At 55.6% G+C, this 24,165-nt stretch overlaps 1 protein-coding gene across 7 annotated transcripts in view; it reads left to right on the top strand.

Annotated features, from left to right (window-relative positions):
• The first annotated feature begins 328 nt into the window (after nucleotides 1–328).
• The window catches only part of LOC102958986 (solute carrier family 35 member E2A), a 29,197-nt gene continuing 5,360 nt past the window's right edge, over nucleotides 329–24,165 (top strand). For 3 of the 7 annotated variants that reach the window (XR_006220946.1, XM_042995454.1, XM_042995459.1), the window contains exons 1-9: nucleotides 795–2,581; nucleotides 4,571–4,693; nucleotides 13,951–14,388; nucleotides 14,624–14,759; nucleotides 15,207–15,334; nucleotides 17,632–17,752; nucleotides 19,643–19,696; nucleotides 20,429–20,501; nucleotides 23,104–23,249. Coding sequence is in view for 6 of the 7 variants with exons in the window: in XM_042995454.1 (XP_042851388.1) it covers nucleotides 14,067–14,388; nucleotides 14,624–14,759; nucleotides 15,207–15,334; nucleotides 17,632–17,752; nucleotides 19,643–19,696; nucleotides 20,429–20,501; nucleotides 23,104–23,249 (980 nt within the window). In the remaining variant the exon portion in view is untranslated. Of the gene's footprint in view, nucleotides 760–794; nucleotides 2,582–4,570; nucleotides 4,694–13,950; nucleotides 14,389–14,623; nucleotides 14,760–15,206; nucleotides 15,335–17,631; nucleotides 17,753–19,642; nucleotides 19,697–20,428; nucleotides 20,502–23,103; nucleotides 23,250–24,165 lie in introns of those variants that run through there. The other 4 variants (XM_042995458.1, XM_042995457.1, XM_042995455.1 and 1 more) reach the window with 4 other exon arrangements.

The following is a 24,165-nucleotide window of genomic DNA, read 5'->3' as shown; positions in this document are numbered from 1 at the left end:
TTTCTCTCTCTCTCTCTCTCTCTCTCTCTGCCCCTCCCTCGCTGTGCTCGCTCTATAAATACATACATACAGAAAAGATATGAAACCTAACATCAGGAAGGAGAGCCCATTGGCCATAACCTCGCTCCTGAAAATTATGTAAATTATGTGGTTATGTGGGCAGGTACAGGTGCAGCCCTCCAGGTGTAGCCCAGCACTTCCGCTCCTGGCCTCAGGACCCAGCTGCGCCAGAGGCCTCCGGGCTGCTAGTTCCACCAGCCAGTACGCTCCCTTCGTCTTCCTCTTCTAAAGTTGGCCAGCTTGGACTGCAACTGCTGTCCCTCCAAATCAAAACCTGATCAGCAGCCGCAAGGGGAACTCAAAGGCCAGGGCCTCCACAGACTACCGGGACTTCACGGCACATCCCCAACCTGGGCCTCGGTGGTACGGTCCAGACTGGAACAAACGGGGTGGGGGGGTACGCCGACGCCCAACACCCCCCCCCCAGACCTGGGCCGCAGTGGTACGGCCCGGACCGGGACAATGGGCGAGGGGCGCCGACGTCCAACATTTCCCCCCGCCACCCGGGCCCCGGTGGTACGGTCCAGACCAGAACAAAAAGGTGGGGGGAAGACGCCGACGCCCAACATTCACCCCTCCACACTTGGGACGCGATGGTACGATTCGGACCGGGACAAGGGGCGAAGGACGCGGAAGTCCAACATTTCCGTCCCCCCGCAACCTGGGCCGCGATCCTAGGGTCCGGACCAGAACAAAGAGGTGGGGGGGGGGGGAGGAGGAGGAGGAGGAGGAGGAGGAGGAGGAGGAGGAGGAGGGCACCGAGGCACACTCACCCCTCCACACTTGGGCCGCGGTGGTACGGTCCGACCAGAACAATGGCGGGGGGGGAAAACGACGACGCCTAACATACCCCGCTCCCAAGGCCGCAGTGATACAGTCCAGACTAAGGCAGTGGGCGGGGAACGCTGACGCCCAACATAACCGCCCCCTCCCCCCAACCTGAGCCGCAGTCCTACGGTCCGAACCGGAACAATGGGCGGGGAACGCTGACGCTCGAGACACCTCCCCCAACCTGGGCCGCGGTGGTACGGTCCGGACTAGGACAGTGGGCGGGAGATGCCGTCCCCAGTCACACCCCCTCCCGCCTGGGCCCCCCTCCGCCCGGGCCGCGATGGTAGGGTCCGGACTAAAACAATGGTCGAAGGTCCCCGTCGCCAAGCAGCGCGACTGCGTTTCCAGTTCCGACTCGGCGGCCGGGAAGCCCTGGGGCCCGGGACCTCGAGGAGCGCGGGTCGCGCCGCTACAGGGGCGGCTGTCGGCTCTGGGAGCGTCGCTTCCGGCGCGTCGCTTCCGGCCGGTTGCGGGCACCTCCGTCTGAGGCGCGGCCCGTCCCCGGCCCGGCGGCCGCGTAGAGCGGGGCGGAGGGACAATGGCCGCCCCACGGTGAGGCGCTGCCCGCCCGGCCTCCGCTCCACACGGGACGGAAGGCTCTGCGCGGGCCTTCCTTCCGCGATGCGGCCTCTCCTACACCCCAGCCTCACGCCGAGCCCTCGGGCCGTGGGAGCCCACCCTCCGCGGCCACCAGGCCCCGTGCCGGGCGCGCCCCGGCCAGCAGCAGGCGGCCCCGGTCGTTTCCCCGGAGGCCGCCCTCTCCGACGCGCGGTCCGCGGCCCACTTTAAACGCCGCGCGCCCTTAAGGCCCCGATGTGAGGCGGGGTCGCCCGGTGTCGAGAAGGCGCCGCGCCCCCCATCCGCCCTGCCCGGAGACCTCGCCCCCTCGGCGCTCCCCGAAGTCGGGCGGCCCACGTAGTGGGGTGGGCGCCCGGTCCACGGCTGCGAGCGGCCCGCGCGGTCGCCGATGCTCGGCGCTCTCCCACCCCCGGCTGTGCACGGAGACCCCGCGCTGGCTGTCTTCCCGCGGCCCCGCTGCGACCGGTGGGTGGAGAGACCGCGGCGTGGGGGAAGGGGCCCCCTGGTCCCGCAGCGCGGCGTCCCGTTATGCGCCCCGGAATAGGGGCCGTTTTCCCGCCGGAGAGCAGAGGCTCGGGCGCGCTCGCGCCTGGAAGGCTCCCCCGGCCCTCTAGCTTCCGGGCTCACGTCGGGGGCGGGGGCGTCCTCGATGCCTCGGGGCTTTGTCTAGGGGTGGGTGGCCAGTTTACGCGGAAAACGCTGAATAAAACAAACGGTGAAGGTTGCCTCCGATGGTCGCCTGTTGCTGTCGGGACCCGAGCCCGCCCCTCTGGCCTGTTCCCAGTCCCTCTCCTCCGAGAGGCCCCGGCCCACCCCGGGGCCTTCGCGCTCGCCGTGCCGCTCACGTCCCCGCTCCGAGAGACCCCTCGCCTTTGGGCCGGTAGCACCGGCCCTTGTTCTCCACCTCGCCGGGCCCGCCCTTTCCCACGAGCCTGCGGCTCCCGGAGTCGCCCTCCCACTCCTAAATCCCGCCTCGCACACCCGAAGGCGCGGGACGCACCCGCGGCCGCGCGTCCTCTGCGGGGGCCGATGGGGGGGGAGCGTGTCACGGTTCCCGGGCTTCTCGAGTTTTATGCCCCCGGGGGCGGACACGGCCCCGGAGCGAACCCAGGTAAAAGACGCCTCGTCTGTCCCGGGGCCTAAAGGCCCGGTCGCCCACGTATTTTATTGCACTTGATGTTTCTTCTGCCTAGGATTTTAGAAAACTGTCAAGGATAAAGGCTGGCCTCCTGCCAAGTGCTGGTTTTATCGGACTGTTAGTTTGTTAATTGGGGTGGGAAGTTCAGGCTCAGGGTTTCCTTCCCTCCAGTCATCGGTTGACATCTTTCCCTCGTTTCGCTGGGCCTTGTCCAGGTGACTCCCGTGCTGTACTCCTGCTTGGGCCTTTGACCCCGTGCTCACCGAGGCTGTGAAAGGGGGAGAAGAAAACGAAAAAACACAAAAAACCTGTCTAGAGATGGATTCTTTGGTGGCTTTTTAAAAGTCTTTTTTTTAATGGAGTAGAATGTATTTTACCAAAAGTATTTGAACTTGCAAGTAACATTTTAAAGCAGAATGAAACCGTGTTAAATAGTATGAAAAGGGAAATAGAAAGGTTTTTAGGTTAAAGAAATCCACTGTGAGCATAAATTAGAAAATGAAGAGAAACCAAACAAAACCCAAAATATTGATGAATGTGGAACTCCGCCTGAGTTGACCACAGTTGGTAACCTGGCATTTTGACAGAGAGAGAGACTGAGCACGAACGAGGGAGGGGCAGAGAGCGAGGGAGACACAGAATCCAAAGCAGGCTCCAGACTCTGAGCCGTCAGCACTGAGCCCAACGCGGGGCTCGAAGTCAGACCTTGAGATCGTGACCTGAGCCGAAGTTGGACGCTCAACCGACTGAGCCCCCCAGGCGCCCCGATATATTCCTTGTTGGATTGGATACTTGGATAGCGTCCTGTGTCTCGGTCTTAAAAACAAAGTTATTTTAAAACCACGTCTATCCTCTATGTACAGAGAGCCAACAAGACCTTTGTTCAATTGTTTCTTCAGGATAGATTCCCAGAGATGGAATTTTTGAATTATACTGTGTAAAAACTGGCAGACTTTCAGTACATTTTATCTAAAATGCCCTGTTGACAATTTGAACCAATCTAGATTTCCTTACCAAGTGTTTGAGAACATTTTGAGCTGTTTGTTCTAAAACAGGAATTCTTCACCTCAGGCTTTAGAATTTAGGAGTCTGCAAAATTGTATGGGGAAATATTGACATCTTTATTTTATTAGCCCCCAGCTGAACTTTTCTTCAGTGGTGAACGTACCACGGTGGCATTAGCAGGTGACACTAAACAACACCCGTGGCTTGGTCTCCATTTTGGAGCGTAGGCACCTTCCCAGCTGATCCTGGGCCCCTCTGTCGAGCAAAATCGAGCAGAGTCCAGCCCCCTATTTAGGACGTGTTACCTAGTGCCAGACTCCTACAAAGTAAAGCTACCACAGATTTGTTTCTTGTGGGGTGTCCCCACATTTCAGTAGACCTAGTTTCCTTTTATTTTATTTTATTTTATTTCATTTCATTTCATTTCATTTTATTTTTTTACTTTTTTTTTTTTTTTTTTTTTGAGAGAGAGCACAAGTTGGGGAGGGGCAGAGAGAGAAGGAGACACAGAGTCCGAAGCAGCTCCAGGCTCCGAGCCGTCAGCACAGAGCCCGACGCGGGGCTCAAACCCACAAACCGTGTGAGATCATGACCTGAGCCGAAGTCGGACGCTCAACCAACTGAGCCACCCAGGCACCCCGACCTAGTTTCCTTTTAGTCACGCCGTGTGAACATTCTGAGGACAACTCTGGGCAAGAGAGAAGTTAAGAGCTGGTCTAAAGGCAGTTCATTAGCCACCTACTCCATGCTGGGCTGAAAAGGTTATGGTTGCGTTCTTGTTTGTACCCTAATCAGAGAGAGAGCATTGAGACCTTTCTCACCAGTGACCTGGGGACAGCCAGTGCTCCACAGCCACCTGGTCCAGCCTGCCCCACCCTGCTTCCAGGGCGACTGGAAATCCACTCTTGGCCCTTAAAGTCAATTCCTTGTCGTCACATCAGGGTTGCTGACCTTTAGTTTTTGCAGGACAAGAACTTCTCTCTGAAAGCTCCTCGAGTCGCGTGGTTTAAGAAAGAAGAACAGGCCGTGGAAACACGAACTGGAGTCCAGGAAGGCATCTGTGACCCCACCAGGACTTGGGTGAGTCGGACCTTCTGAGCCCGGGGCCAGCTAACTTCCGGCTTCCGTGTGTGATGCCCAGCACAGCTTCTGAGGGTTTTCACTGCCTCCTGGAGCGCGTGTTCTGTTCAAGATTCGAACTGCAGGCTCTTTACTGATGACAGACATTGATGTCATTTGATCCATGTTGAGAAGAGCATGTCATTGTCCTTTGTGTATTTACCGTGCGTTACTCATTTTTACTGTTGTCTGATGTTGCGCCGTGTGACAATTCCGTGGCTTCTGTATTCATTCTCTTGTGGAGAGACAGTTGGGTTTCTGCCGTGGACATTCCCACGTGTGTCTCGTGGTACCCATGAGCAGGACTTCCTCGAGCTGAAGAGAGATCTGTAGGGTGCAGTTGTTAGTGGGATCATGGTGAAGGTTGCCAAAGGGTGATTTTGATTTTCTCATTCTCCCCTCCCTCTTCCGTGGGCCTGTTGACTGTGTCCTGTGGGGAAGGGCTTTCTCCTCATGCCTGTTTATCACTGTGGATGTTTGGGTGCTGATTCTATTCAGTGGGCTCTAATCCTGTGCTACCATTATTTACTTTCTCTCTCTCGCTGCCCCTGGATTTCTCCAGAGGGCGTTCTCTTGTGCTTCCTTCTGTGTCCTTTGGACACGTCCCCATCATTGTTTGAGCGCTTCCTTTTCTGGCCCAACTAATGCCCCAGCCCTGGAATCGACCATTTCTCCGAGGAGGCTGGTTCATTTCAGTGGAGAATGAGATTTAGAAACAAACACTGGGCCAGGGTGCTTGCTGCCACTCGGCTGTCACTGCCTCGGGGCGCTCAGCGGCCAGATTGCGCAACAGAGGCAGAGATGTGTCTGTTGTGGACACGCACGGTGACTGGGCCTCTATCTGTCCGGACCCTTGAGTGCCGCTGCCTGATTCCTCCGCTCCTCTCAACGCCACTGTCCGTTTCACCCTTCCTGCTCCCTGTGTCTGTGCCGGGTCTGAAGACACCCGAGGTCTCGCTCCCGTTAGCTGCGATATACTGCCTTATTGCTCAACCCAGAATTCCTGACCCACGACTCAAGAAAAAAGCCTACCTTTTAGAGTTCAGTGTTTGCTTAGGATTCTTTTGGTCTTGAATCTGAGCACGTATATTTTAAATACCATGTTCAGAAGGTACTTGGGTGGGTTCTTTATTTCCTCTCTTCAGTGTGACTGTGTTATTTATTTGATTTGTGGTTTGGCTCATATATTTTTGTTTGCATCTCACTTTATTTTTCATATTTATTTTGAAAGCGAGAGAGTATGCGTGCCTGTGTGTGTGAGCGGGGGAGGGGCAGAGGGAGAGAGAGAGGGGGGGGGGGAGAGAGAGAGAGAGAGAGAGAGAGAGAATCCCAAGCAGGTTCCACACTGTCAGCCCAGAGCCCGATGCGGGGCTCAAACTCACAAGCCCTGAGATTGTGACCTGAGCCAAAGTCCAGAGTAGGATGCTTAACTGATTTGGCCACCGAGGTGCCCCCGTATCACACTTTAGAAATTTTATTGATTGTGATGAGGGAGCATAAGGCAAGCTGAGGGCAAATCACAAGCTAGTATGCCCCCCCTCCTCCGGCACCAGGTGAGATACGTGTGACATTCCTCAGGCACTGCCGACCACCCAAGGACAAAGGAGAGGACAGAAAACCAATGGTAGCTGATAGAGATCACAGACCTGCAGGACCGGAGTCTCCATCAGTTTACAAATATCTTAGTAAATTACAAGAAAAAAGCAATCTTGCCAATAGCCTAATCTCCAGAAACCTGTAGGCTCAGTTCCCTGGAGCCCCAACATCACTCTCCCCTCCGTGGTGATGTGGGAACAGAGGCGAGAAGGAAGTGGCAGGTGACGTTAAATTTCCTTAAATGTCCTTATGACCCGCAGTCCATTGACAGATACTTGTGGCAAATACAGAGCAGGACATTTCTCCAGAAACCCCTACTGTCCTAATGTTAATGTTTCACTAGAGAGAAAACAGCCCTAGCTTGACGATAGCAAGGCGTCTGGCATCCCGGGAGTCTTCTTTAGTACATGAAAATCCCTCTAGAAACTTCCTCTCATCTTTCCCTCCCCCAACTCCACAGTATATAGCCAGTCAGTCCGTACGACCCCAGTGCAGTGCTTTCTGCCCATGGGTCCTGTCCCTGAGCTTTAATAAAATCACCTTTTTGCACCAAAGATGTCTTAAGAATTCTTTCTTGGCCGTCAGCTCTGAACCCCTATCACCGCAAAACCCCATCAATTTGACTTTTTTTAATTTAATTGTATTTTTTTAAATTTTTTTTTTTAACATTTATTTATTTTTGAGACAGAGAGAGAGCATGAACAGGGGAGGGTCAGAGAAAGAGGGAGACACAGAATCTGAAATAGGCTCCAGGCTCTGAGCTGTCAGCACAGAGCCCAACACGGGGCTCGAACCCACGGACCGTGAGATCATGACCTGAGCCGAAGTCCGACGCTTAACTGACTGAGCCACCCAGGCGCCCCACTTTTTTTTTTTTAAACGTTTATTCATTTTTTAAGAGAGAGAGCACGCCTGAGCCGGGGAGGGGTGGAGAGAGAAGTAGACACAGAATCCGACGCAGGCTCCAGGCACCGAGTTGTCAGCACAGAGCCCGACGCGGGGCTTGAACTCATGAACTGTGAGATCATGACCTGAGCCGAAGTCGGACGCTTAACCGACTGAGCCCCCCAGGTGCCCCTGACTATTTTTGGTTTTTAAGCATTTAAGCGTTCATATATGTAGTTCCAGAAGTCACAACTATCTAAACAGGTACATTTGAGAACTTGTCCTCTGTTGTCCCCTCTTCGTGCCCCTCCTGGCCCACCACCAGTCTCCTTTGTCTTGGGCTTACCCTCCCGCGTTTCTAGTTGCTCGGTGTAATTTTAATATTGTTGTCTTGTGCGTGATCTGTACTCAGCCTGGGTGCGTCAGAACCTTCCCTCTGTGGCGTTCTGTGGCTCACCACTGTGTGTCTCCATGTGGGTTTCTTATTTATTCTTTTTAAGGTATATTCTGACTCCAGAACTCAGATTTTCTGTTACTTCTCAAAGTTTTGTCTTCTTTATATCTATTTTTTTTTTAAGTAATATCTACACCCAATGTGGAGCTTGAACTCACAACCCCAAGATCAAGAGTTGCACGCTCCCCATTAGGGGCACCTGGGTGGCTCAGTCAGTGAAGCGTCGGACTTCGGCTCAGGTCATGATCTCGCAGTCCGTGAGTTTGAGCCCTGCATCGGGCTCTGTGCTGATGGCTCGAAGCCTGGAGCTGCTTCGGACTCTGTGTCTCCCTCGCTCTCTGCCCCTCCCCCGCTCATGCTCTGTCTCTCTCATTCTTATAAAAAATAAATAAACACGAAAAATGAAAAAAAAAAAAAGTTGCAGGCTCCCCCAACTGAGCTAGTAGGCACCCCTTCTTCATCTCTTTTTTTCTCTGCTGGAAATTTCTTTCTTCTTATTTTTTCCATGCTTGGGTTAACGTCTCTTTAAGATTTTAATTTCATGTCTCTGTGCTGCATTCCAGATAATTTCCTCAGATATTTTTTTCAAATAACTTTTTATTCAGCTCTAATCATTTCTGTTTAACCCATCGCTCGAGTTTTTTATTTCAAATTTTTCAACTTTTTGTTTTAAGAAACTTGTAGACTTGCAGAAGAAAAAACTTTACCTGTGTACCCATCTCCCAGCCCCTGACGTCTTACATGAGCTTAGTTCGATTTAGTGAGTAGTCCAGGAGTATCGTCCCAGATCTTAACCTGGGACAAGACCACTGTCTAATCTGCAGACTGTATTCAACTTCAGCCAATATGCCACGGGTGCCCCTTTTCTGGTGGGTGGTCCTGTCTGGGGACAATCCCACCTTGCATTCAGTGACCGCGTGTCCCGACCCCCCCCCCCCCCCCCCCGGTCTTTGCCGGTGGTCTTGACCTTTGTGATGTGCATGCTTTTGGGTGTGTCTGACGTATGCTCGCGACTACATTGCGGTTGTGTGTCTGTGGGCACCAACACCACGGCAATACCACACTCTTCTTAATGGATCGGGGCAAACGTGGACTCTCTCATCTCTAGTGATTTCAGCTGCGGCAGCTCGCTTCCGGTGCCAGTGTCTCAGGGTGAAGTCAGGCCTCCTGCCTGTGACTAGTCTGCACCTGCCAGGGAGCAGTGTGGACGCAAGCGTGCCCTTGCTTCAGCTCCTCAGGCGGGTGACTCCTCTCTGGACATTCCGTCTACCTCACCCCCCCCACCCCCCACCCCCCGTGGTGTCTGCCTGGCCCTCCTGTCCTTCTGAGAGCTTTAGGACCTGGGGCCCTGAGGCCCTGTCCCTCCCTGCAGTGGCCAGGCTGCCGCCCCTCCCCCACTGGCCACCCCCTCTCAGCGGTGATCTTTGATCTTTGATCTTTGATCTGCATCCATTGATCTCAACCTGCCAAGGTCTTCAGGCCTGAATTGAGGAAGCTTTTCTTGGGAGCAGATCTGTGGGTGTAGCTGGGAGCAGCCCCCGGCTCCTTTTGGGGGGGTCCTGCCCTGAGCTGGAGCTTCCTGGGAGCTTCTGGTGAGATTTCGCTCCTGCTGCCCTGTTCTGGATTTCCAAGGGCCCTTTCCTGCTTGTATCTCCTTGTGGCTGGGCACTTCTCTCTGGTGCCCCCCTTCTGGGACTGACCTTCCTCCCGCTCTGCCCTCCTTCCAGCCCCTTCCTCACGTTTCCTGTCTTGCTCATGTCCCAGCAGGCGGCTCAGCTGCAGGCTCTGTTCAGACCTCTCCCTGGGGCCTCGATTCCTTACTTGAGGTCTCTCCTTTGCCTGTTGAGTTCTCCAGAGAAGATTCCTCTGGTGGTTTGCCTGGCCACTCTGTGGTCCTCGGCCCCTGCTTCCCCCGCCTATTTCAGCCCCCACCCCAGGCCCCCGGAGGAGTTGAGTTCTTCACTCTCCTGACCAAGCCCCTTGACACCCTTGCCTTCTTCTGTCCCCCACCTCCGCGGGTTTCTGCCCCACCAAACGGAAGCAAGCAAGGCCGGGAATCCCTGTGTGATTAGCGAGTGTTGATGTGAAGGACAGAGGCAGAGCCAGCGTCTGTTCTGCTCTGGACGGCCCCAGACCTGGTGTTCATATTTGGACTTGGTGTGGGAGCCTTGCACACTTGGAGGGCCCCTGCCCCTCTATCCCCCCGGCCGGACGTGAGGTCAGGGGTCTGCCCGTCCCTGTGCCCAGTTGTCACGTTGGTTTGTCACCGGACTGGGTGGACTGTCTTTGGAGATGTTGATGGTCCTAAAAAGACCATGCACTGGAAGGTGAGTGTTTTGTGGTGGCCTGGGCCTCTGCCCCTGGCTGCCCGTGCCTTGTTCTGGACATGGGGGATGGGATCACTGGTGTGTTGGCCGCTGGTCTGCGGGACGGGGCCTGAGTTCCCTGCTCACCACTCTTTTACACTCTTTTACACTCTTTGTTTGTAAGAATATGTAAGAATGTGGATGGTCTTGGGGGGGGACAGCCTTGTGGGTAAGCGTGTCATAGATTGCCTTCCACCGCTGGGTTTTGTCGTTTCGGGGCTCCGGCAGCTGGAAGGTTTCCCCGTTGGCTGTGGTGGCGGAGGCCCGCACCCCGCTGCTGTGCGCCTCGGCCCCGCTGTGTGCTCTCACTTGTTTCTGCTTCAGGAGACATTTAGGTTGTGTTTTGCTTTTGTTCTGCTAGTGACAGAACTGCGGCATTAACCCCGCCCTCAGGCGATGTGTTTGAGGCGCCTGAAGGGCTCACAGCACCCCCCTTCCCCCCAGGACCACCACCTCTGCTCCTGCAGCCGACCCCAGCCACGGCCTCGTGGGTTGTCCCTTCTTTCGTTGCTTCCTGTCACTCGCAAAGACTCTAGAAAGGACACATCCACACCGGTTAGGTCTGCAACCTGTTTGCGTCTGTGCTGTGGGTGTTTTCAGCCTGGGACAGTCAGTGACAACTGTGGGCGCCTGGGTGGGAGCGCGGTGGCTCTCTGTTTGGCCGCGGTTGAGAATCAGCCAAGGAGCTAGAAACCGTTCTGGTGCTTGGGCCGCACCCATGAATCCCTGTGCTCACTGGTGTGCGCAGAGCTGGGCCCCCCGAGGCCAGCTTGTTTGAGCTCTGGGCGTGTGCGTGTGCAGCCAGCATTGAGGGCCTCCCCTGGCCTGCCGGAAGGGTGCTTCCCCGTGTGACCCTACGGGAGCGGAGCGGCAGGACACAGGAGCAGCAAGGGCGAGTGAAGTGGCCAGGTGCAGGTTGGTGCTGTGTCTTTGGACGCCATAGGCACCCATGACCAAGGTGTCGCTCCCGGGCGCAGGTCCAACAGAAACACACGGAAAGACGCGCGCAGAATGTTCACGGGGGCACAGTGTGAATGTTCGTTAGCAGAGGGTTGTGTCCAGGCGTGATTCAGGCATGAGGAATGGAGCCGTGTCCTCCTTCATTTAAAATCTACTTCTTGTTAAAGGTCTATATACAAAGAGAATATGTGTGTCATTCAAATGGTTGTTTCTGGTTTCTTAGGTCTCTGACGATGACTGGGGGCAGGGATGGCCCCGGCTTCTCAGTGGGAGCGAGACTGGACTTTATTAAGGAGGAGAGTGAGGGTGGCACCACAGCTCCTCCTAGGATGTTGGGAGATCCTCAGAGGGAAGCCCGGGCGGGGGTGGGGGTGGGGGATGGATGCTGTGAGGGGTCCTCTCCCCGCCAGCCTGTTCTTCGCTGGGACTGTGGGTCCCGTGGGTGCCTCTGGATCGGTAGCCCCTTGCCCTGCAAACTGGGTCGACCTTGGAATCTCAGCAGCGGCTTCAGGGCCCCTGTGCCAAATGCTGCCCCCAGATCACAGAGGCGGCGAGGGGCAGGGAGACAGGGCGGGCAGCCAGGCCCCGGGCAGAAGGGTTCCTCACTCCCTCTGTAAGGAGCCAGGGTCTGGGGCCTGGAGGCCTTTGGGGTTGCGGTGCTCCCTCTGCTCTCAGAGACCCTGTGCCACAGCAGTGGGCTTGTCCCTGCCTTTCACCTGCACCTGCAGCCAGACCCTGGTTCCAGGCGGGTGGGGGTAGAGCACGGACTCCCCACGTCGCCTCTGGCCCGGCCAGTCTAGCTGCACGGAACCCACGGACACGTCGTCACCCTGAACAAAACAGTGGGACCGGGCTGGGGAAGAGCAAGCAGAACACGAGTGTTGCAGTCAGCGTCCAGAGCCCTTGAGCTCGTCCTCGGGTGGGGGCGGTGGGGGCCCACGGAAGGGCCGGCACCCCTCGTCATGACCTACGCTGCACTCTGGGGAGGCTGTCCTGGTGCAGCGGGGGTTGGGGTGCGTGCGGGCAGACTGGCCAAGACGAGGGCGCTCGCTGGGGCTCGTGGCTCCGGGCTCGTGGACAGGGGGAGGGACGCCAGGGGCTGAGGCAGGGCAGGGGGAGGATGGCCGCGTCTCTGGTGCTGCCTCTGCCTGGGGGCAGGACAGGAACCAGCTTTGGGCTGTGGGGAAGTCAGAATCTGAAGTGCTAGGAGCCTTTGGGCCCTTGCCTGCAGAGGCGCAGGGCCGGTGGGGCAGGTGGGGCAGTGGGCAGCCTGAGCCCCGAGGGATGTCCTGCTGGAGGGGCCGGGGCCGGAGAGGGGGGTGCGGCCCCCGCTGACGGTGTGGCCACCTCAGCGCCCGGCCGCCCCCTGCTCCACACGCCTGGATGTTAGGGATGAAATACGACGGACATCCTTTTAGATGTGTGACTGAGTTCCCCCAAACAGAGGAAACCCCAGGCGTCAGAAACTGAGGGAACAGGAAATCCGAGTGGCCAGCCCATCGGAGGCCGCCTGGGGTCCCGGGTTTGATGTCATTGGGGAAGGAGATGGGACCCTGGCCCTCCTGAGACGGGGCAGGCAGTTGTCACTGGGACTCTGCTTAAAGCAGGGGCTTGGAGAACTGGCCAGCCCGCCACGGGAGAAGCCGGGTGTGACTCAGCCTGTGATCCCTGGAGAGAGGCCGGGGGCTCACCTCAGGAGCCATGCCCACAGGTCTGAGACTGGCAGGTGTGGGTTTCGTATGCCGCAGGGTTCATCTAGAAAGTAGCGTAAAGGGGCGCCTGGGTGGCTCAGGGGTTAGGCACCTGACTTCGGCTCAGGTCATGATCTCACAGTTCATGAGTTCGAGTCCCATGTCGGACTCACTGCTGTCAGCACAGCACCTGTTTCACATCCCGTCTCCCCCTCTCGCTGCCCCTCCCCCCTCTCAAAAATAAACAGTAAAAAAAGATAGAAAGCATAAAATGGGTCCTGGGCCAGTGACACCCCTGGGGCACGTAGCAGCAGCAGACCCCAAGCCCTCAACTCTGGAAGTAACCCCCCCGGCCCAGGGTGTGTGGGGTCCCTGCGTATCAGGATCTGACGGGAGGTGACCGTAAAGTGCAGTCCAGCCCCAAGGCCAGAGTCTGCTGGCACACACAAGACACCAGGGTGACCTCGCTAAGGTCCTGGGTGATGAGCTGTGAGAGGCCGTAAAACAAAAGATACAGGAAGGGATCGAAAGCTTAAGGAAATAACAAGACACCAGGGGCGCCCCGCGGGCTCAGCCAGCGGAGCGTGCAACGCTTGGTTTCAGGTTGTGAGTTTGAGCTCCACGTTGGGCATGGAGTTTACTTAAAAATAAAAATTGTTTTAAGTTGGGACACCTGGGTGGCTCAGTCGGTTAAGCGTCCGACTTTGACTCAGGTCATGATCTTGCGGTTTGTGGGTTCGAGCCCCACGTCGGGCTCTGTGCTGACAGCTCGGAACCTGGAGCTGCTCTGGATTCTGTGTCTCCCTCTCTCTCTGCCCCTCCCCTGCTCATGCTCTGTCTCTCTCTGTCTCTCAATAATAAATAAACGTTAAAAAATTTTTTTTAAAGCCGGATAAAATATTAAAAGCCAGGTGAGGTGTGGGAGAGCGGCAGGGTGCATTACAGCAGCGGGGACCACAGAACGGGCGGGAAGGGGCAGAGCCCTCGGGATGGCTTCGGGGACCTGGTGGCAAAGGCCGGGGCGGGGTCGTCCGGGTCTCCGTGGGGAAGGCCAGGTGCGGGGGCTTTGGTTTTCAGCACCTTGGGGAGGAGGCTTGGGAGCTGTCGGGGCTCCCGTCCTTCCGTGGCAGTTAGACTAGCAAGCAGGTGTGAAAACAAGACCGAAGTTCCATATTTGCATTTTCAGAGTTACTTCAGATCGGTGCCTGAAACTTTTAAGGACGTTCAAATGTTCACCATCAGGAACGCGTTGTCTTTCCTTAACAGCTTGAGCCTGCGTCCCCTGGCGAGGGGCGAGTGACGGCCACCGCTCCCCGGGTGGTGCAGGCCTTCACCCGGGAGCCAGCCCGACCCATGCTGCCCACGGTCCGGAGGAGACGAGCATGTCAGCCTCAGCGAAACCCTCGGCGCCGGCAGAGCCGGCCCCTGGCCCCGAGGACCAGCCCGAGGGGAAGCCGCTCCTCGGCTGGGGCTCTCTCTTCGGCCCCCGCAGCGAGAAGATTGTTTTCAGCAGGAGCGGGGGCGCCCCCGAGGAGAACGTGCTCACCATCACCATCACGGAGACCACGGTCATCGAGTCGGACCTGGGCGTGCGGAGCTCCCGGGCTCTGCTCTACCTGACGCTGTGGTTCTTCTTCAGCTTCTGCACCCTCTTTCTCAACAAGTACATCCTGTCCCTGCTGGAAGGGGAGCCCAGCGTGCTAGGTAAGGCGGGTCCCCCGCCTCCGGGGCTGAGGGCCAGGCCCGCGTGCTCACAGGTCGGTGCTGTCTCCACGCGGGAAGCACACGGAGGAGCCCACAGCCCCTGGGAAGGAGGGCGCCGAGGGTTCGGGACGGGAGCTGTGTCTGCGCCGCAGAACGGCTTGTCCTGTCTGCCTGCACACCAGCAAGGGAAGTAGTTCTCCCCTTAGAACTCGGCCTTCTTCTCTGCCTCCTTCAGGTGCTGTGCAAATGTTGTCAACTACGTTTATTGGATGCATTAAAATATTTGTTCCTTGCTGTTTATATCAACACAAAACCCGGCTTTCTTATCCCCCCAATTTCATCATGATCATGCTGTTTGTGGGTCTAATGAGGTAAGGAATCTGACATTTTGGTTGAGAGTTGAAGTTTTTCATGTGCATAAACTGTCTCTGCCGTCACTAAGTGGGAGACCAGCTGGTGATCACGTGTGTTTCATTGCACGCTTTATATAATCATCAGGGCCGTCTAGAGATTAGGACGACAGATGTATTGGTTCTGTGGATCTGGGTGCAATCAGATTCTTTCTGGAACAGCCATGAGTGTAATTTAATAATGGTTTGAGAGACACGCCCCTCCTCTCCCTGGGCCTGCTGCACCTTGCAGGTGGGACCTACTTCCCACAGGGCCCTTCACCTTCACCTTCATGGGAGGCCAGGAGGGTGGGGAGCGGGGGAGGAGGGCGGGGAGCGGGGGAGGAGAACAGCCAGCTCCTCAGAAGGTCTGTTGTGCAGCTACAAATGGACTCCTCAGTCCTAATGACACTTTGGGCTTATTTGCAGGTTTGCGACGGTGGTTTTGGGTCTGGTCAGCCTGAAAAACGTGGCGGTTTCGTTTGCTGAAACAGTGAAGAGCTCTGCTCCCATTTTCACCGTGATTATGTCCCGGATGATCCTCGGGGAGCACACAGGTAAGCCCGCCTGGGTGGGGGCTGGGGCGCTACGCCAGGGTGAACGGTTCCACAGCCCCCCTGGAACGTTCTCCTAGCCCGGTCGTGAGTGCCTCACGCGTTCACTTCAGCAGGTGTTTGTTCACCTCGGCTGACGCACAGAGGCCTCTGGTTGGTGGGGACATGGGAGCTGGGGAAAGAAGTAATGGTCACTTGTCCCAGGAAGACCACCTTCCGTGTCATGCGAGGTGGCCCCTGGTGACACCCTTGCCCAGGTCAGCCACCTCCCGTGTCCTTCCCCGGCTCCTCCGACAGCCTCCCGTTCATCACTGCTTCTCAGCCTCACTTCTCCATCCTCCATAAGGCCCATCAAATCGGATTTATCCACAAATCCCAACCCTCAATGACCGGCAGACTGTTTCTGACTACACATCACACGCACGTGTCCCCGTTTCTCCTGCCAGCCTTTTGAAACGCAGCCTGTCCAGTATCGTTCCGTGAAAATAACCAGAGTGCAGAATAGTGCGCATCTAGGAGCAGTACCGACACGCGTTTAGATGCAGATGCACATCTGCTTCAATTAAGAAAAGGAAAAGATTAGGGGCGCCTGGCGGGCTCAGTCGGTTAAGCGTCCAAAGTCGACTCACGTCATGATCTCACAGTCAGTGAGTTCAAGCCCCTCGTCGGGCTGTGTGCTGACAGCTCAGAGCCTGGAGCCTGCTTCGGATTCTGTGTCTCCCTCTCTCTCTGCCCCTCCCCTGCTTGTGTTCTCTCTCTGTCTCTCTCTCTCTCTCACTCTCTCTCAAAAATAAATAAACTTAAAAAAAAAAATCTTTAAAAAAAAAGAAAGAAAAGGACAAGATCCCACAAAAAGGCCAATGGGGGTGGAAGGACAGGGCTGAGCGCCCTCCCAGATGTGCCTCTGGAGCCCCACAGGCGTTTTAGGTGATGTGAGACAATCTGATCGGAGGGTAAACAGCAGCTCCTAGAAGTCATAAGCAACATGAAACAAACGAACTGGGTTTCATATCAAGCCGGTGGCTCAGCCACACTAAAAACTTTATTCCGGCAACTTTAAAATGCCATGATTTGGCCTCTAGCTGTGGTGGCTAAGCCTGTAGCGAGTCAGCTAGTTCCCTTAGCGAGGTCAACGGCAACATCTTGGTGATAGTTAGCAAAAAGAATCAGTTGGGGAGAATGACCGAAGGACCAGGATTTCAGAGCCGAGGGTCACCTGCAGATGGGACCCCGATGTGTGGCGCCCTCCCCACAGAGGCATTTGCTGGTTCTCGAGCACTGGCTGGCACTCCAGGTAGACCAGCCTCGTGGGGCTGCAGGGCCGAGGGTAGGCGGGGCCTGCCAGGAGAGGGGGATCTCCGGCAAAGCCCTGGGCTCTTACCCTGGACCCCGGGCACGCCGATGCCCATGGACGCCTCCCAGCAGCGAAAGCAAGTCCTTCTAAGGGTGAAACGGCACTCACGGCCACTGGCCCTCTAGGATCCACACAGACCGTCTGTCACACAACACACATTGCCAGGCCGGCCAGAGGACAAGACCACGTGCAGAGCCGAGAGGGCGCTGGCAGCTCCCTAGGGACCTGAGTCTGGACAGCATTGTCCTGTGCCGGGAGGTGGCCTTGGTCTCCAAAGGTCAGCGTGGACCTCTTAACACGGAAGACTTTTTCCCTCGTCTATTTTGAATTTCAGAGTAAACTAAATAGTATCTGAAATCAAAGTACCAGGAGGCCCTCCACCCTTCCCAAAGTGGCTGTGCCTTTCCATCATGCTCCACGGGCTTTTTTACCATTGGGTCAAGTTTCCTGGATTTCAGAATGCAGCAGAGGAGTAACCTCCACTTAGAGTGTAGAACGCAGACCATGTAGGGGCCTCCCTGCAGCAGGGTCCCCCGCCCCCAGCTCCCCTTTTTGACAGACTGCTCCAAAGACCATTCATCCACCCTCGTCATCCTCGGTGCTGGCCAGGGAGGGGCTTTGGGGCCCAGGGCCCCAGCCTCATGCGTCCTGCCCGCCCCCTTCCCCCCCCCCCACACCCCCCCCTCCGCCCCCCGGCCCCAGGCCCAGCAGTCGTGCCTCGAGGAAGGGCTCGTGCGGTGCCTGGCTTGGGAGAGGGTGATGGCTTGGGGCAGGCGTGCACTTTGATCCTCTGTGTTTCTCCAGTGAAAGACTCAGTAGCTACATGTTTTCGAATTAAAGTGAAAGAGGCTTTCACGAGGGACATAAAAATGGCCTCGGCACCCAGAAGCGATGTTGCAGCGGGCAGGCTGGCGGCCGCAGCCCTTGTGTGTTTTGCCCTTTCCAGGGCTGCTGGTCAACCTCTCGCTCATCCCCGTCATGGGAGGCCTGGCACTGTGCACGGCAACGGAGATAAGCTTCAACGTCTTGGGGTTTTCGGCCGCGCTGTCCACCAACATCATGGACTGGTGAGTCGGGAAGAGCATGGGGACACGTGGTGTGATGGGGATGATGGACGTTGAAATCCAGATTGACTGGGAATTATGTCCCGTAATTCAAAGCCGGGCCCAACTGATGCCGCCTTTTCCTAAATACCAAAGTACCTCGTATCCCAGTAAGGTAACCTTTTCTTAAAAAAACAGCCAGAATTTGACAACACATGGTCTTGGTATTAAGAACACGCATCTGAGGGACACGGTTAGCTAACGGAGGCCAAATGCACAGAGCTAGCGGGCCCGGGGACCGTTACAAGAGTAACGCCCCTTGTGAGTAACGTTACAAGGGTAACGCCCCTTGTGAGTAACGTTACAAGAGTAACGCCCCTTGTGAGTAACGTTACAAGAGTAACGCCCCTTGTGAGTAAACATGTAGGTGTTCAGCTAAGCCAAGTGGAAGAGGCCGTCCTACAGCGGGAACAAAGGGGCAGTTTCTGGCCTGGTGGCTGTCTGTGCCCCGAGGGCCGTGAGAGGCCGTGCCCACAGGGGCAGCCCGTGTCGGGTGCCCGAGGAAGGGCACCACATGGGAGGTTCCTTGTCCTGCAGCAGGAAGGGGCCGGCTGTTGTGTTCTGGATTGCTCCTTGGATAGCGTACAGCTGCCACCCTGCATCCAGGCTGTGCTGTCCGAGTCCATACTTAGGCACCGGCTAGACCTGCTCTTTGAGGATTGCCAGTTGCTTCTAGGGTCTGTCCTGTCTCTGGGAAAGAGAGGAAGTGACCACACGGACGTCCGGGAGTTTATCATTGCTTTACTGTTAAAGTCGGACAGCCTCACCCTGAGGTTTTCCATTCCGCCGCCAAGTAAACATTTAAAAGTCACCTTTAATTTCATTTCTGACACGCAGATGTATTTCCTTCTGGCTATTTCTGCCTGCATTTATAGCTCCTAGAAATCGACTACAGGCTCATCATGCATCCTGTCCGTATTTCTCCTCCAGGGGAAAGGCCCAGTAGCTGCTTGTTTTTGCATTAAAGTAGGAGCGGCTTTCATGAGGGGTATGCTCTGCTCCCTCTGCGTGGCCCTGTGGGCATCGTGTGCTGCCACCAGGGGCTCTCAGAAGCCTGGACCCTGCGACCGCCTCCTCGTATGGCGTACAGATGCCTGCGAGTTAACGAGTCTGTTTAGATGCGCATGGAGCGTCTCTTCACACGAGGCTCCATTTAGGTTTTTGACCATCACGAAGGCTAAATTCCCATCAGGGAGACGAGCCCATGACGTGGATCAGGGCTCTCGATCCTCACTGCCAGCGTTGCCCAAAACGATTGTTTTGGAGCAAGAGCTTCGCCTTCTGGAGCCCAGAGAGCAGTCACCAGTGGGCGTGCCAAGCCTTTTGGTTTCTGGGGAAGCTGGGCACACTTTCATCTTCTCATTGGCCACGTGTGGGTTTTCCCTGTGGTTTGTCCCATTCTGGAGTTTTGTCCATATTTTTTCCACCGGAGTCTTCATGTGCTCAGACTATTTTGTTCACTCGTTCTCACACGTGGAATCCCCAGGTGCCCGGCCCATGGCAGTTACTGATTTATGGGAACTCTTGGTTCAAGGTGGGGTTTTGTGCAGCACTGAGAGCAGGGACTTTGGGATCCTTTGACACCTGAGAGCTAGGTAACGTCAGGTACATTGCTCAACCTGAGTGCCTCAGTTTACCTTTCTGTAAAGGGGCCAGGCCTGGTGACCCCGTCACAGTGAAGTGACATCCAGGAGCCCCCCAAGCATGGGCCTGGCTCACAGCGGACATGCAGGGGCCATCCCCGAGGGGCCGCCATCGTTGTCACTGCTTAGGAAGGACGCAAACACTTGGTCCAGTCGAGGTCTGTGCTAACTTCTCGTATCGCCAGGTAACCTCTTCTTTTCTTTATTCTAGTTTGCAAAATGTCTTTTCAAAAAAGCTCCTCAGCGGGGACAAATACAGGTTCTCGTAAGTATCGTTAGCCCGTGAAACTCCCCATTTCATAGGCCCGAGAGGACTCCCTGCCCTTTTGAAGTTTCAGAATCCCCCGTAGACCTGACACCTTCCCCCTTCGGCTTAAGTGGCTTTTAAAAGTACTCTTGGGGCGCCTGGGTGGCGCAGTCGGTTAAGCGTCCGACTTCAGCCAGGTCACGATCTCGCGGTCCGTGAGTTCGAGCCCCGCGTCAGGCTCTGGGCTGATGGCTCGGAGCCTGGAGCCTGTTTCCGATTCTGTGTCTCCCTCTCTCTCTGCCCCTCCCCCGTTCATGCTCTGTCTCTCTCTGTCCCAAAAATAAATAAAAACGTTGAAAAGAAAAGAAAAAGTACTCTGTGGACGGGGCGCCTGGCTGGCTCAGTCAGAAGAGCCTGTGATTCTTGAGATCTCGGGGTCGTGGGTTTGAGACCCACACTGGGTGGAGAGATTACTAAAGAAATAAATAAACTTAAAAAAACAAGTAAGTAAAAGTGCTTTGTGGAAACTTGGAAGAAAAACCCCACCTGTTTTCAGCTGCCCTGCCAAGGCACCCCAACGGCCGGCTCGTTCGCGGCTGCCCTGCAGGGTGCGCCAGGCGCGCGGCCGGCAGGCACACGGGCCCTCCCTGGCGCCCGGGTTCTCTAGAGCATTCTCGCTGTGAACTGTCTGGTTGAAAGCCGGCCTCCGCCGTGCGGAGAGAGCGTCAGGCATGTGTGTTGCCCCCGCAGGGCCGCGGAGCTGCAGTTCTACACCAGCGCGGCGGCCGTGGCCATGCTGGTCCCCGCCTGGATCTTCTTCATGGTGAGTGTCAGGGCGCCGCTGGGCACCCAGGCTGCCGTTGCCACCAGCCATCCAGGGGTGGAGGGGTCTCACTTTCCGGTCCCGTGGGTAGCTCCTTGGCGTGGTGGCTTCGTGGCATCGTTCACGAAGGGTCAGCAGGGTGCACTTGAGGAGGAGGGAGACCGGTGGGAGCCGAACCTGGTGCCCCAGGAGGCCAAGCCATAGCTGAGGGAGTTTCCTGAAAATCTTTGTGTCAGGGTGTTTCGGCTTGCTCGTTTTGGTATTATTATTTCAAAGTCACGCGTGCCCGCCTAGAGCAATCAGCAGGGCAGGAGTACATGAACAAGAGAGGAGGTCTGTCCGGTGAGCCCTCCTGGACCTCCTCCTACAAAGCCCCTTTCCAGACGGGTCTGCGTAGCTAGGAACGTACTCAGGTACATGTATGTCATGTGATCCCACCAGTCTTATAAAAGCATATGTATCTGTCCGAGCAGACCTTTTTTTTTAAACACAAATGGAACTGGGCTATTCTGTCCTATTCTTGTGCTCCAGAGCCCAGCTATGCCCTGACCTGTCACTGCCCCCTCGACAGACACCTGACTGCTTGGTGCATTTCACACGGAACTGGAAGTTTCTTGTGTCTTTAGCAGATAAAGGTGCTTTTCTTGGGAGGCACCTGGGTCAGTCAGTTAAGCGTCCGACTCTTGATCTTGGCTCAGGTCATGATCCCAGAGTCATGAGTTCGAGCCCCAGGTCGGGCTCTGTGCTGACAGCTCGGGGCCTGCTTGGGATTCTGTCTCTCCTTCTCACTGCCCTTCCCTGCTTATTCTCTCTCTCTCTCTCTCTCTCTCTCTCTCTCTCTCTCTCAAATAAGTAAATAAACATTAAGAAATTTTAAAAACAAATAAATAAACTAAATTACCTTTTTTTAAAAAAGGTGGTTTTCTGGGATCCACTTTTGGAATTGGAATGATTGAAAGAATGTGCGTATCTAAAAATATGTGTACTGTGGTAAAATCTATGTAAACGTAAAATTTATGATTCTAACCGCTTTAAACTATATGTCAAGTATGTTCAGGCTGTCAGGCAAGCATCCTCACCATCCATTTGCAGACTTTAATTATCTCAGACTGAATCTCTGTCTCTGTTAAACACTAACTCCCCATTTCCCCCATAGGGGAAGCGAGACTCTACCTCTCCTCCTAGGGTGTCCAGCTGGACGATTCACGGGGACAAGCCCACAGCCCGAGTCACATAAGCTTTATGTGACACGGGAGCCTCATAAAGAAGCCAGGACGGGAGCGCTCACGCGCCAGGCTGAGCAGGGAGAGGTGACTGCGGGAAAGTAGGCTGTGTGTGGGGTGGAGGCAGGCGAGGGAGACCTTAACGAGGTCCGCTGGGCTCGGGTCCCTGGCGATGCGCGCGTTCCTTTCCCCCTGCTGCGTGGGCGTCCTCCACGTGGGGCCTTTGTCCCTGCTTCTCAGGGAGAGAAAGGGACACCAGAGCCCTTCTTGCTCCTGTGTTTTGAGGGTCTTCAGCTCAAAATAACCCTGATGCCGAAGTGGCGTATTTGTGAACTCCTTCACCCCTCCCCCAGCCCTTGGCACCTACCCTGTGCTTTCTGTCCCAATGGATCTGACGACTCTAGGTCCCTCGTGTAAGTGGAATCCTATGGGATTTGTCCTTTGGGGACGGGCTTATTTCACTGAGCATGATGACCTCGAGGTCCAGCCACTCTGTAGCAGGTGCTGGCATTTCCTCCTTTTTAGGGCTGGGTGATATTCTGCTGTGTTTTGGGACCACGTTTTGTTCATCCACCCGTCTGTTAACGGACACCTGGGTTCCTCCCACATTCTGGCTCTTGTGGACAGTCCTGCTGTGAATGTGAACATGCACACACCAGTTCAAGACCCTGCCTTCGGTTCTTTGGGGCGTGTACCCAGAGGCGGGATTGCTGGTTCTCCTAGTAGTTCTCCGTTTAACTTTTTGAGGAGCAGTCAGACGGTTTTCCACAATGGCTGCACCATTTTACAGACCCACCAGCCGTGCTCAGGGCTTCGGCTGCCCCACATCCTCGTCAGCACTTGTCATTTTTATTTATTTTTTCATTTTTTAAAATTCTGTTTATTTTTGAGCGAGAGAGTGTGAGAGGGGGAAGGGCAGAGAGAGAGGGGGGACACAGAATCCGAAGCAGGCCCCAGACTCTTGAGCTGTCAGCACAGAGCCCAACGTGGGGCTCGAACTCGGGAATCGTGAGATCATGACCTGAGCGGAAATCGGACACTTAACCGACTGAGCCAGCCAGGCGCCCCTGATTTTTTGTTTTTGGTGGTAGACATCCTGATGGGTATGGGGTGGTCTCATCGTGCTGTTGATTTGTGTTTCCCTGATGATCGGTGATGTCCAGTGCTTTCTCCTGTGCTTATTGGCCACGTGTACACGCATGTTGAAAATGTTGGTCAGCACTGTTTGGTTGTCACCCTAGAAGGCTATTTTCAGAGCACTCCTCAGCATCGGTTCGTTTACCCAGATTACTGGGCACGTGTGACCCCGCGCTCTCCTGACGGTGATCAGTAGAAGGAAGACAGGCGCCCGCAGAGCATCATTTCTGTTCTGCGCATAGGACTTGCCGGTGACTGGGAGAAGTGGGAAGAGCTTCAGTTACAGTCAGGATGTCGTGTTGCTGCTGCTGATGGACGGCGTCCTGTTCCACCTGCAGAGTGTCACGGCCTATGCCCTCATGGGCAAAATCTCCCCCGTCACTTTCAGGTAAGCACGGTGACTTCCCAGGAGACCAGGTGTGTCCAGGTCACTTACAGAGGAGAAGAATTTAAATCCAGGTGTTTTTACAGAAGGTATTTATGATTGTAAACTGCTAGTGTGAGGACTGTGGCCACATGGCGTGATTCCCAGGCTGTTTTGTCTTGGTGCTACTTGAAACACAGCAAAGTTCACGAAATCCCCACCAGGAATCGACACGTTAGCACAGGAAGTGTTTGCAGTGGTTCAAGTATTTTTCCGTGGGGAACAGCATGTCCGTGGACTCGCCTGTGAAGCTGGAACGTTCGCTTCTGGGCTGTCCGGTGGGGGAGCCGTGTGCCTCAGTGGTTCACCTGAAGTGTGGTGAGTGCAACAAGAGACGGGATTCTTCATTTTATCTCATTTTAAGCGATTTAAAATTGTTTCAATGTTGATTCATATTTTGAGGGAGAGAGACAGTACACGAGTGGGGAGGGGCAGAGAGAGACAGAGATGGAATCCAAAGCAGGCTCCAGGCACCGAGCTGTCAGCACAGAACCCGACCTGGGGCTTGAACCCACGAACTGTGAGATCGTGACCTGAGCCGAAGTCGGATGCTTAACCGACTGAGCCCCCCCAGGTGCCCCTTAAACGAGTTAAATTTGAGGAGCCACACATGGCCGTTGGCTCCCATGTTGGAGGCACACCTCCGGAAACTGAGAGGTGAGCCAGAGGCCTCACCGCCTTCTCTTCATTTTTGTAACTGGAAAAGTTCAATGAAAGCGCCATTTCCAGACTGGACGTCTTCAATAACAAGCAGAAAAGCGTGAGCTAACGCCTCCGGCGGCCTAGAAGTCTATTCTTTGCCCACACCGTGTCGTGTAAGTTAGCGGGCCTTACTTTCTCTAACTTCTGAACTGGCCGAGAAGTGGCCTGATGGAACCAC

This window comes from Panthera tigris, chromosome C1 (assembly GCF_018350195.1).
Source record: "Panthera tigris isolate Pti1 chromosome C1, P.tigris_Pti1_mat1.1, whole genome shotgun sequence".
Lineage (NCBI taxonomy): Eukaryota > Metazoa > Chordata > Mammalia > Carnivora > Felidae > Panthera > Panthera tigris.
Note: the sequence above shows the minus strand (reverse complement) of the source record. Positions and strands in the feature narration are given on the sequence as shown.